This window comes from Garra rufa, chromosome 6 (assembly GCF_049309525.1).
Source record: "Garra rufa chromosome 6, GarRuf1.0, whole genome shotgun sequence".
In the NCBI taxonomy this organism is placed as follows: domain Eukaryota; kingdom Metazoa; phylum Chordata; class Actinopteri; order Cypriniformes; family Cyprinidae; genus Garra; species Garra rufa.
This window is the reverse complement of record NC_133366.1, coordinates 21103980-21117203: the sequence shown is the minus strand read 5'-3', so window position 1 is coordinate 21117203 and position 13224 is coordinate 21103980. Positions and strand designations below refer to the sequence as shown.

Below are 13224 nucleotides of genomic sequence, written 5' to 3'. Positions count from 1 at the left end.
AGTCATTAGATTAAAGGGAATTTAATTAGATTAAAGAAGATTATGTATTTATACGTGTTGCGGTGCAATCATAACACAAACTGAAGAAATGAATGTCTGTCTCATGGGTTTTTCATTTTACAAATCCCTTTCTAAAATCCTTACCCAAATATGATGTGACTTGAGAATAAATATCAAGGTGGTGATTCTGACACACTAAATTCACAGTCTTAACATAATCCCCATAAAACTCTCCTCTCGTACTTTTTTCCCCACTACCTCTTACTGGTTTCCTCCTCACAGATCAACTAAGAAACAGCTACCAGGTGGGCTATGATAACTCTATGAGGGTCATCTATGCCAATGGAATGGACTCTCACTTCCAGACCGAGCCTCATATTCTTGCAGGCGCATCTAACCCAACAGTGGCCAGAAGAAACATGACTCTGCCTGGAGAGAATGGACAGAACTTGGTGGAGTGGCGCTTCAGAAAAGAACAAAACCGGGGGAAAGTCGTAGTATTCGGAAGGAAACTCAGGGTATGTAAAAAAAAATGTCATTTAGAAGATTATTTTTCAAGAGTCATCTATATATGTGACCCTGAACCACAAAAGCAGTCATAAGGGTCAATTTTTTTCAAAAATGAGATTTGTACATCACTGAATTAAACTAAAAGCTGAATAAATAAGCTTTCCATTGATGTATGGTTTGTTAGGATAGGACAATTTTTGGTGAGACAACTATCTGAGGGTGCAAAAAATCAAAATATTTAGAAAATCGCCTTTAAAGTTGTCCAAATTAAGTTCTTAGCAATGCATATTCCTAATCAAAAATTAAGTTTTGATATATTTATGGTAGTAAATTCACAAAGTATATTCATGGAACATGATCTTTACTTAATAACCTAATGATTTTTGGCGTAAAAGAAAATAATTTTAACCCAGACACTGTATTTTTGGCTATTGCTACAAATAAACCCGTGCTACTTAAGACTGTTTTTGTGGTCCAGGGTCACGTGTGTTTACTAGTAGTCAGAATAATACATTACATCTAGGACTGTGCAAAAATATAGATACATCTAACTATCGAGATAATTTCTTTTACGATAGTGTTTCGATAGTCCAACCTCAAGTATCGATCCAAGTTGTGCCAAACGACCTCCTCCTCCGCTCCAGTAGATGTCGCTAACTCGCTATCAACAAAACGCTAAGCAGTACGGTATCAGAAGTAAGCAAGAGTGAGCATGGCGGAAAATATAAAAGCGCCTCCAGCTTTTAGAGCTGACGTGTGGCTGCACTTTGGTTTTAACACTATACCAGGGAGTACTGAATTAGACAAAAAATGCCATTTGTAAGCTTTGCAAATCCAGTGTTTCCCCTACCATTATCTTAGGGGGTCAACGGCACCCCCTGCCCCCTTGAACGTCAAGTTCATTTTATTTTCGATATAATGCCAGATCACAATAGAAGTCATTTAAGGTTATCTATACATAGTTCTTTTATTAAACAAACTAAATTGCCTTATGTTATTAATCTTATTTACACGAAGGCATGTCATTTCTGTCTCTTCATGGTCGCGCGTTTACAATGTCTCCTCCGCGAAAACATGGACTGGATCGCGGACTCCATTCATAAAAACGGAATTTACTATAGCGCAAAATGCCACAGAATCGTCGATTTTTGGATTAATAAATCAAAAGTTGGTCTGTCACTTAATTCAAATCGCGATATGGACTAGTGTCTGTGAAAACTGAAATGCATAAAGACCGTTTCAATATAAATCCTGCATGTTCCGTTTGCCTCTGTATGTATGAATGGAGATTTTTTACTACACGCATACTGAAGCACGCATGACGCTCCCGCTAATTTTTGGCATTTGCATCTCACATGAACAGATAAACTCAATCTCCAATACTTCTGTGAGTGTCACTTTTGCCGTTTCACTTGAGAAAGAATCATATCATACTGTACACACAGAAACTTCACGGCAACCTGTCAAAATAAAAGTACGGTTTAACATGTAACAGAACAATATTAGTCTTGTATTACTTTTTTACAGTATAATGTAAGTGTTTATATATTCCTATTTAAATAATTTACATAAAACAATATATATGATAAAAAATAAATATTACAACAAGATTAACCACTTAATTGTAGAAAAAAACTACAATTATTATTTAAACGTTTTAAACTGAATATAATTTTTCTTCCATTTATTGCTTTTAACAGTAAACCTCTGTTTGTTTGCCAAAAATTAAAGAGTTTATTTTTCATTTGATTAAAAATAAATAAATGTTTATGCTTTCATTTGATTATCAGAAAAATTAAAACACACAAGAAAAAAGATTGTAGAGCCCTATTGTTCAAAATGTTAAAATAGAGAGTTTTGGACTTATTTTTTCACTGAAATAAATGTTTTCGTTGTTACACAAAGTAGGCTAAAGTATCAGGAAAAGTAATGTTGGCTACTCTGTTCAATCACACTGTGCAGTTCTAATGAATTGGAATAGATGGAAAATAAATTGGAATTGGAATTTTAATTTGTCTGCCGACTTTATCAAGTTGTCAATATAATGTGACACGCATAATACTAATACAAACTATTGCAATATATCACAACATTTACTGTATCGCAATATATCGTGATATATTGTATCGTGACCCATGTATCGTGATATGTATCGTATCGTGAGGCCCTTGCCAATACACAGCCCTAATTCCATCTGTATAAAACTCTTCATAACACTCTACTATAAAACTTCTTCTTGCCTGACTGATTTGAGATTTGTAAAATATGGGCAATTAAAATATTTGTTATTATTTAAACACTGAAACAGAGGCTTCATCTTTGATCTTAACTGGCATAACACTGCTATTTGAACTAGAACTTATTCTGGCAATTATGGCAACCCGCAGACACATATTAGAAAATGCCTGAAGAAAAGGCTTTTGTGTCTAGTCATTCTGTATATATTTTCTAAAATCTTTCCTTTTCTGTTTTCTTTTGTTATGAAGAGTAGCTGAATTGTTACCGAGTCCTCTGTTGTTCTCTCTCCTCTTTCATTTGTTCCACAAAAGAAGCAGGTCATCTCAGAGTATCAATAAAGTAACCCTGAATCTTATATGGGAAACTGCTCTGGCATTTCAAAGCCTTTGAGCTGCAAAAAATGTAATATAATTTCATGTCCTAGAGATATACAATGGGCAAAAAATGAGATTGGGAAAGTGTTAGTGAGCAGTTTGTTTGCCATTTCTGTTCAGTCCTCAAATGTAACCGAAATGACTCTACCAAAAAATGTTATACGTGTTGTTACCAATGAATGTCATAATCAATATAAATATTCTGTTTTCCTATCATAAAGGTCAACGGTAGAAACCTGCTGTCTGTGGATTATGACCGCTCACTGCGCACAGAGAAAATATATGACGATCATCGAAAGTTCCTTCTGAAGATTGTGTATGATGCCTCTGGTCATCCAACACTGTGGGTGCCCAGCAGTAAGCTGATGTCTGTCAACCTCACCTATTCCAGCACTGGTCAGGTCACAAGCATTCAGAGAGGCCCCACAGTAGAGAGAGTTGAATATGACAGCCAGGGACGCATAGTCTCAAGAACCTTTGCTGACGGCAAAACCTGGAGTTACACCTATTTGGACAAGGTGAGAATTGTGAATTTTTCCTATAATAGGTAGTCCTGTTATATCACAAGATCTGCTGGAGTGCTGAATATGTGTTGCTTTATTGTCAGAAATTTCCCAGGGATATTTTTGCAAGGATTTATGGAAGTGCAGCATGGACATTCTGTCTAATAATTTTGTTTCATGTCAGAACACTGTAGGGTAGAAACAACATGGGAGTGAGTAATGTCTAGGTGAACCCATTTCTGGGTGAACTGTTTCTTAAAGTTCAAGGTGTCCACAGTGCTCTACCATAACTGAGATTTACTGATGGTTACTCCCTTTGAATTGGTTCTCCAGAAGCACACCATTATCACTGTGTCAGCAGTACAAACATGAAGTTTGTTGGTCCGCAGAAAACCGAGAGAAATAGCTATAGAAAGACCCCTAGTTATCTAGGGGTCAGAAATATCTGTGGAGCTATGTGGGTAAGTTTATAGACTCCAGAAACTGGTGTGTGCAGAGAGGGAGAGAAACTGGATGTTTCTTCTGAGGAAAATGGCTTAGTAAGGTCTTACAGACAAAGTTACAGTCTCAAAATGAGACCACAGGGAAAACTCAGGGTTTGAGCTCAGCCTAATAATACCATAAACAAAGAGACATAGAGTAATATGAAAAGAATAAGCTTGCACCTCCAACCCTACTTACAGGACATCACACCTTATTTCGCTGTACTATGCTTATACTCTTGTACTAATACTTCTTATTTAAATGTCTACAAACAAAACAATTCTTATGAAATATAGAGTTTTTAGAGAGTTTGTACAATGGCATTTTAATGCCACGTAAAAAAAAAAAAAATCTAAAATGAGATTAAAGTCATAATATTTTGAGAAAAATATCAAAATATGAGAATAAAGTCAAAGTATTTTGAGAATAAAGTGGAAATGTTTCAAGAATAAAGTTGAAATTATGAAAATAAAGTGGAAATGTTTCAAGAATAAAGTCAAAGTGTTTCGATAAAAAGTCTAAATATTTTGAGAACAAAGTCAAAATTACAATAATTAATTTGTAGCAATTACAAGATTAAAGTTATAATATATTTTATTATTTTTTTTTTCAAATGGCACGGATTGGGAGCACCAGGAAATATTCCAAAGTCTCAGCTTTCAAATTCTGTCACTTTTATAGCGAAATAAATACAGTATGTCTATTACAATAATGTATTTTTCAGGCTCTTTAATGTGGCATGACAGATCGCTGTATTTGCCTCAGTTTAAGCGGCATGTGAATCAGTCATCTTTCCGATTGCAATGAGACATTTGTTGCATTAAATTAGACTATACTGCTTTTTTCATTCCTCCCGATGTTTCTTCACGTTTATATTGTGCTATAAACTTAAAATAAATTGTAAAAACACATTTATAATTTATATTTCATGATAAAACTGACAGAAATTGAAAGCTAAGCTGTTGTTATATTAAAATAAAGCAAAAATTATGGTTTTGTGGCTGGCGCTCTACAGATAATGAATAAAAGACATTAAAAATCATTTACAATAATTTACTGTATTTATACCGTGAATAAAACAGCTTGTGAAGAGACTTTGTTTTATATTAAAAGTACCAAAAGCACAAAGCTTATTGCTATTATTGGGAGGCTGGCGGACTACAAATAGGCCTAATGAATGCAATAGAAGACGTGAATTATTATTTACACACATACTGTCCCTGTGAGTATAACACAGTATGGTTTCTAAATCATAATAAGTATAAAATAAATTCCGGTGGCCTGGCAACTTCTCCCGGTTTTCCTAATTGCATGCGCAGGCTACACTCTCAAAATATAATATAATTTTAATTGCTGCGATTTAATTCTCGTAATTTCGACTTTATTCTCAAATCATTTCGACTTTTAACGTGGCACTAAAATGCCATCGTAAGTTTGAGTTAACAGTTGGATATATACTTTTTTTTTTTGGAGTTTCCTCCAAGAGAGCACTCAGCTGGAACCACAAAAGTTTTGTGAAAAGAAAAAACACTGTGTGTAAATGTGTAGATTAAATATGCATGGCTAGCCTGTCTTTCCGTCGCCTGCCACATGCGCAGGTAGCGTGACCAGTGAGAGGATATCAAACATATGCCACCAGCAGTACCTAGGGAACTAGTATAATGTCTGTCCAAGTATGGATGACAAGGTGAAGGCTTCTCAAAGGTAGACACTCACTGTAGCAATTCCCCAAGATGGAGAGGCCTCTTAAGGATGGCCCTCAAAATCTGCAGACGTCAGTCAATGTGCTTATTTTACCAGGAGAGACATGAATATACGTGGAGTGATGCAGCAGCTCTGAATGCCAGAGTCTCAGATCCTTTCAGAGAAAGGCTCTGGGGATGTCAGTACTTAAGCCCACAGCGAGAAACACTTATTTATCATCCTTTGCCTCAACTCACCTCTCACATTGTCCAACAAGACCTAAAACAGACACAGAATAAACATGAGGCCTCAGTCATTCATAACTGAAAGACAACTTGCTGACTTTGTTTACCTTAAGCTTCAAGCTTAGCATACAGATGGATTTTAAAACTCCTTCGCTCCAGTTCCACAACATGCAGAGCACATAAACGGTTTTCAACTCACCTTATTGAAACGGGCAAATCAGGAGGCTAAAGCCAGTAATTGTAGAACATTTTATATTTATGCAGCCATGCACATTCAACAGACCTGCATTTAGCAGCTTGAGGGTCAAGAAGAACTCAATTAGGCAAAGAAATAATCACTAAATGGAGCGTTAATACCTGCTTTTACACACCATTTGCATTTTAATAGCATGTAAGAAATGCATAAAAGAGTAATGAATTGTTTAGGTTAATTTCTCCTGTCTCCCACCTTTTGATTTACAGTCCATGGTGCTGCTTTTACACAGCCAGCGACAGTACATCTTTGATTACGATCTGCAGGATCGACTCTCCGCCATCACTATGCCAAGTGTGGCCCGTCACACCATGCAAACTATCCGCTCTGTCGGCTACTACCGCAATATCTACAATCCGCCTGAAAGTAATGCCTCAGTTACGGTGGACTACAGTGAGGATGGCCAGCTCTTGCGAGTGGCACACTTGGGCACCGGCCGGCGTGTCCTTTATAAGTATCGAAGACAAAACAAGCTATCCGAGATCCTTTATGACAGCACACGGGTCAGCTTCACCTATGATGAGACAGCAGGAGTTCTGAAAACTGTCAACCTACAAAGTGAAGGTTTCATTTGTTCAATCAGATATCGACAAATAGGTCCTCTGGTAGACCGGCAGATATTCCGCTTCAGCGAAGACGGCATGGTCAACGCACGCTTCGACTACACCTATGACAATAGCTTCCGAGTCACCAGCATGCAAGGAGTCATCAACGAGACCCCGCTTCCGATAGACCTTTATCAGTTTGACGACATTTCCGGCAAGGTTGAGCAGTTTGGGAAATTCGGTGTAATCTATTACGACATTAACCAGATTATATCAACAGCCGTCATGACCTACACAAAGCACTTTGACGTTCATGGTCGCATCAAGGAGATCCAGTATGAGATCTTTCGCTCCCTCATGTACTGGATCACCATCCAATATGACAACATGGGCCGTGTCACCAAAAGAGAAATAAAGATCGGTCCTTTTGCCAACACTACCAAGTATGGGTATGAGTATGATGTAGACGGGCAGCTGCAGACGGTCTACCTGAATGAGAAAATGATGTGGCGGTATAACTACGACCTGAACGGTAACCTACACCTGCTGAATCCTGGCAACAGCGCAAGACTCACTCCTCTCCGCTATGACTTACGGGACCGAATCACACGGCTTGGCGACGTGCAGTATCGCATGGATGAAGATGGCTTTCTGCGGCAAAGGGGTGCGGAGATCTTTGAGTACAACTCCAAGGGCCTCTTGGTCCGGGTGCATAGTAAAGCCAGTGGCTGGACCATCCAGTACCGCTATGATGGGCTAGGAAGACGCCTGGCCTCTCGCAACAGTCTGGGCCAGCACCTTCAGTTCTTCTACGCGGACCTCAACTACCCAACACGCATCACCCATGTCTACAACCACTCCAGCTCTGAAATAACCTCGCTCTACTATGACCTACAAGGCCATCTGTTTGCCATGGAGATCAGCAGTGGAGAGGAGTTTTACATCGCTTGTGACAACACAGGAACACCGCTCGCGGTCTTCAGCAGCAACGGGCTTCTCCTCAAGCAGGTGCAATATACTGCTTACGGAGAGATCTATTTTGACTCCAACCCTGACTTTCAATTGGTAATTGGATTCCATGGTGGCCTGTATGATCCTTTAACAAGATTGCTGCACTTTGGAGAACGGGACTATGACATTCAAGCTGGCCGTTGGACCACCCCAGATATTAGCACCTGGACCAGGGTGGGCAAGGACCCAGCTCCCTTCAACTTGTACATGTTCCGCAATAATAATCCCATCAGCAAGGTGCATGAGGTCAAGGAGTATGTCACAGGTGAGGAGAAGGCCCTTCTGGCATACTGTTTAACTATGATTTTAATTAGTTTCAGTGATTAACTGTTAGGCAAAAAACTGTCAGGCAGCCTGTGAAGATTTATTTTACAGTGTCTGTTCTTTCATTCATAGATGTCAACATCTGGCTGGTGACATTTGGCTTTCACCTGCATAATGTCATCCCAGGATTTCCCATTCCTAAATTTGACCTTACCCAACCCTCACTGGAAATGAGGAAGAGTCAACTATGGGACGACCTACCGGTATGCAATCTAATGTTATTTTCTGTCCCACAGTTGAGATTGTATTTACAGATATGTCCAGATAAATAATTGTGTTTTGTCTTTCTTGGCTTGCTTTAGTCCATCTCAGGGGTCCAGCAGGAGGTTATGAGGCAGGCCAAGGCTTTCCTATCTTTTGAGAGGATGCCAGAGATCCAGTTAAGCCGACGACGTTCAAGCCGTGAAAAACCTTGGCTGTGGTTTGCCACAGTCAAATCCCTCATTGGTAAAGGTGTGATGCTTGCCATTACCAGTAAGGGCCAGGTGGCCACCAACGCACTGAACATAGCAAATGAGGACTGCATTAAGGTGGCCACTGTCCTCAACAATGCCTTCTACCTAGAGGATCTTCACTTCACAGTGGAAGGCCGTGACACGCACTATTTCATAAAGACCAGCCTGCCCGAGAGTGACCTGGGCGCCCTGCGACTCACCAGCGGTCGCAAGAGTCTCGAAAACGGCGTCAACGTAACAGTGTCACAGTCCACCACTGTGGTCAACGGACGGACGCGTCGCTTCGCAGATGTGGAGCTGCAGTACGGCGCCTTGGCTCTACATGTGCGCTATGGAATGACACTGGATGAGGAGAAGGCACGTGTCCTAGAGCAGGCCCGCCAGAGAGCGCTGTCAAGCGCATGGGCACGGGAGCAGCAGCGTGTACGCGATGGAGAGGAGGGAGTGCGTCTTTGGACAGAGGGGGAGAAGAGGCAGTTGCTCAGCTCTGGGAAGGTGCTGGGTTACGACGGCTATTATGTACTATCAGTAGAGCAGTACCCTGAACTGGCAGACAGTGCCAACAATATCCAGTTCCTGAGGCAGAGCGAGATTGGGAAGAGGTAACAGTCTGCACAGCACGGACTGTCCAACAGACTACTGCCCCTCTGCTCCACAAGCTCCTCTCTCCCATGTACACACTCCCAGAGCTCCTATGCCAGAGACTGAAGGGAAGGGGTTTATGTTAGAGAATTGAGGAGTTGTGCCTAAGTGCCACACACACTGCAGTTATACACAAAAAACCTGGAGGCACTTCCTCTCATTGACTGAACACACCCCCATCCTACATATTTGTTCACATTATTGCATTGAATGAATAATGGACTCTCTAAGAGAGCAACCCAAGAAAAAAAAAAAAACTCTTTATGATTTGTTTTTGTCTTTTTTTTTTTGGTTTGGTTTTTTATATAAAACCTTAAAGGTGATTTGGTCAGTGATTAAAATTGAGAGAAAAAAAGGCAAATGTGTTTACATGCGAAGACCACTGCACCCAGATGAACTAATATAATGCCTTTTTCGCAAGGCAGTGACTGTAATTCAGTGGTTCGTACTGTCCTTGTTCTCAGCAACATGTTTTGTCAACTAGTAAGGACTGAGGTTTCAGACTGTGAGCTAGTTGATGGTTTCTCTTCTGCTTTGATTTCATAAGGGACACAGTTGTGGTTCATATAATCAAATCTGAGTGTACAATCTCATTCCTGAACCAACCCAGGTGGCGAATAGAGCGGAAACTGACAGAACAAAATATATAAATATATATCTCCTAACTGACCGGTACTTTGACAAGAGATGTTAGAATATCTTTATGGATTTTTTTTTTAAGTAAAAAAAATTCCACTTATCCGTACAACAATATTAGTCGCAGAGAAAGTAATTTATGTACAGTGTTTATACATAAAAATAAAATCTTACAAATATTGAGACTTTTTCGTCTTGTCATGCATTACTGTTTATACTCATGAATTTTAATATTTTATCTTATCAAAATTTGTGGTAATGCTAACTGAAATAAAATCAGCTGTACTGTGTCATTGAATCCTCAACATTGTTTTTCTTCTCTTTCCATCTTCTGAAACTGATTGTTGATTGTTTTTTATTTCTATTTCTCTCTTTTTCAGATCGTCTAAATACGTTCAGTGGTTTCATGGCGTAACTGCCGCTGTAATCAACAATAGGTTTAGACTAGCTGTTTTCCAGTCGTGAGATGAGTAAATACTACAACTCAAATACTAAAAACCCAACAAGGGTTTAGTAATTTGCCAGAAATTGTTCCTTTGCAGTAATGTCATGGTATTGTTCTGTCGTTAATTGGAATGAGTTTCAAGCTTAACGCTTTTAAAGACTTTCTGTCCAGATTTACAAGTTCAAGCTTTAGCCTCGCTTTCTATCCAGAGATAAGATTTTTTCAAAATGTTTCCGCTCTTTTTAATGTTTTAGATGAAGGATATATCACACTAGCATTAATGTGTGTTGCCACTGGCAGCATGTGGGGGGAAAAAAGTAAACTTGCAAGGAGTTTAAATCCCTGCATTTATATCCCTTGACAAGAAACACTCAAACTCTCTTGAATCAAAAGGGTCATTAGACAGCAGATATAGTGTGGCTTTTTTCCACTGAACACAGATGTTTTGCATGGGGCTACATTTATGTAACTGAACTAACAAGTGCTAAAGCAGGAATTTAGAAATTTACGAAGCAAACAGTTACCTTCAAAGAGAATTCCGCCATCACCCATATGAAGGAGATTGAGTTAGAATTTATTTTCCTTTTAAAGTATTTGACAACAAATGTATTCATCTAAGAGCACCACAAACATTAAAGTGATCAGAAGTCACCCCAAAAGGGAAAAAATAATAATTTGTATGCCTAAATGGACTGCCTCCTTCTTCAGATACTGTTTTTGTAAAGGCTTTTTAAAGATTGTATAAAATAAAATGTTCTGACTAATGAATGAGAAAATATTGTTCCCATTTCAGTTTGTTGTTTTCCTATGAAAAGTTTTTAAATCAATCATGTAATTGTACGGTGGAGCCTATTTTTCTATTCATGAGTGAATGGAGGTCTGAAGGGGATGTTACCCACCTGTGGGCCTGTGAGGTTTTGTTTGGGATTCTTCAGTTACTGACTGATCGGGGAGGGTGGGTCTGAGCCTTGATGTTAGGGTGAACTTTTCCCCCTGGAAAGAGAAAAAAAGAAAAGGTGAGCACTTAAAACACTAGTAATAACCAGAACAAGAACCACTGCAATATTAACATTACAAGTGTTTGCCCACAGAGTTGCTCTGTGATACAGTCAAGGAGATATTCAATTAGTGTGTATGAACAAATCCCAATTCTCAACATTTGTTTGTCAACATACCCAAAAGATAAGTAGATTTGGGGGAAACGTGTTACAGAGTAGGAGGGAAGATACAAATGTCTGTGAGAGGAGAAGTGAGAACAGAAAACGTCCTGATATGTCTGCTATTGATTGCATGCATACAGTGTAATCCCAATGAATCAAAGGAAGGTCACTTTTTTCCTTACAGCATATTAGTGCCAATATGTACGTGGTCTGTTTTGATATTTCTTTGCACTACAATGTATATGTTGAAGATGATGCCTCTACATTATACATTATTGCAGTCGTCACGTCTCTGGTCTGATCTGAGGGAGATTGTAAAAACCAGTTATTTTTCCTAAATTAAAAGGAAAGATGCCTGTACAGTAAATCATCAGTATTTAATTTAATACTTTTCGAAAAGATGCCATTATCATCACAGTTTACAGTCACTTAACAGTAACATTTTCTCATATCAGATCTGATGTGGGATATGGTCAACCTAAAAAATGTGTGTGCATTGTGTGACTGAATTTGTCTGAGTACTGAAAATGCAGTGTGTGATTAGCTTTGTTGCTACTGCGACAAATCAACCATTGTTTTTTGTTAAATTACTTTTGTGTATTTTGTATTATCTGTTTTACAAACTTGTTCCAAACAATTACTACATCCTGAAGTGATTTTACCTGTAAATTCAATAACTTATCTTACAATCTCTCATTTGTAATGAGGATTTAGAGGAAGTTGTATTACCGATGTTCTTATGTTCTTCGTTTTTGCTCAGTTTTGCTTTTGTATTGTTTTTTTAGCCACGCAGCATCTCAGAAAGAAAAAAAAAAGCTCATGATTTCCATTTGATAGACACGTCTGTTTAGAGTGCAATTAAAGTGCAATTTTGATGTAATCTAAACTAGGTCACTGCTGGATTCATTACCTTTTATCTTCAACATGTTTAATGCTCCACAGAGATCAATCATAAAAATAAAATGTAATATTCGAAAAAGCTGTGTATTTATTAGTCCATTAGACAAATGTGAACAAATGTGTCATGGGTTTGACAATAGCCCTATTCAGACAGTAAATATATCTCATGCAAAATTAAGCTATTTTCAACATTTTCAGGTGTTAATCTAGAATCCAGAATGTCTGTTTTTCGCCCACATGAAAATCCCCAGACAAATTACCTACTGCTTTTTGACAAACAAAAGGTTGTGTGGCCATTAAATTGACACCTGAATCCACATCTCTGAGTGTACAAGAAGAAATCGATTTAAAATTTACTGTTTAAATCCTTTTTGACCACTGTCGAACACCGTACGGTAATTGCTGCACTACACAGTAATTTGCATGCACATTTATTACTGAAATGCTGGAAAGTATTTACAAGAACTATTACATAGCTGCTCCATCGCAGTGAGTTGGAGCTGATAGGAATAAAAAGCAGCATGTAAACATTTGAAATGGGTCATTATTATGGCAGCATATGCAATACAACTGAAATTTTCTATTATATGAATAGATTATATATCTATTATAGCCAGAGTTAGAAATATCAAATTATATATGTATGCAAATTGTATAATATCCAAGGTACACATTTCTAGTAATTGTGCAGTTAATTCTTGTATTGTATTTTCAGAATGTTTTGGAATATTTGTCCTCTTCCCAAATTTGTCACTACCAAAACATTGATATATGAATAATAGAAGGGTTATTTTGACCTATTAAGATTTTGCTTACA

General features: G+C 38.3%; 1 protein-coding gene across 1 annotated transcript in view; it reads left to right on the top strand.

Moving 5' to 3' along the window:
* Positions 1 to 12393, top strand: part of tenm3 (teneurin transmembrane protein 3) — a 41121-nt gene extending 28728 nt beyond the window's left edge. Inside the window, exons 8-12 of the mRNA XM_073842822.1 lie at positions 283 to 518; positions 3344 to 3640; positions 6499 to 8110; positions 8242 to 8372; positions 8472 to 12393. Of these exons, the coding sequence (XP_073698923.1) occupies positions 283 to 518; positions 3344 to 3640; positions 6499 to 8110; positions 8242 to 8372; positions 8472 to 9230 (3035 nt within the window). The 3' untranslated portion in view covers positions 9231 to 12393. The remainder of the gene's footprint in view (positions 1 to 282; positions 519 to 3343; positions 3641 to 6498; positions 8111 to 8241; positions 8373 to 8471) is intronic.
* Positions 12394 to 13224: the final 831 nt, after the last annotated feature.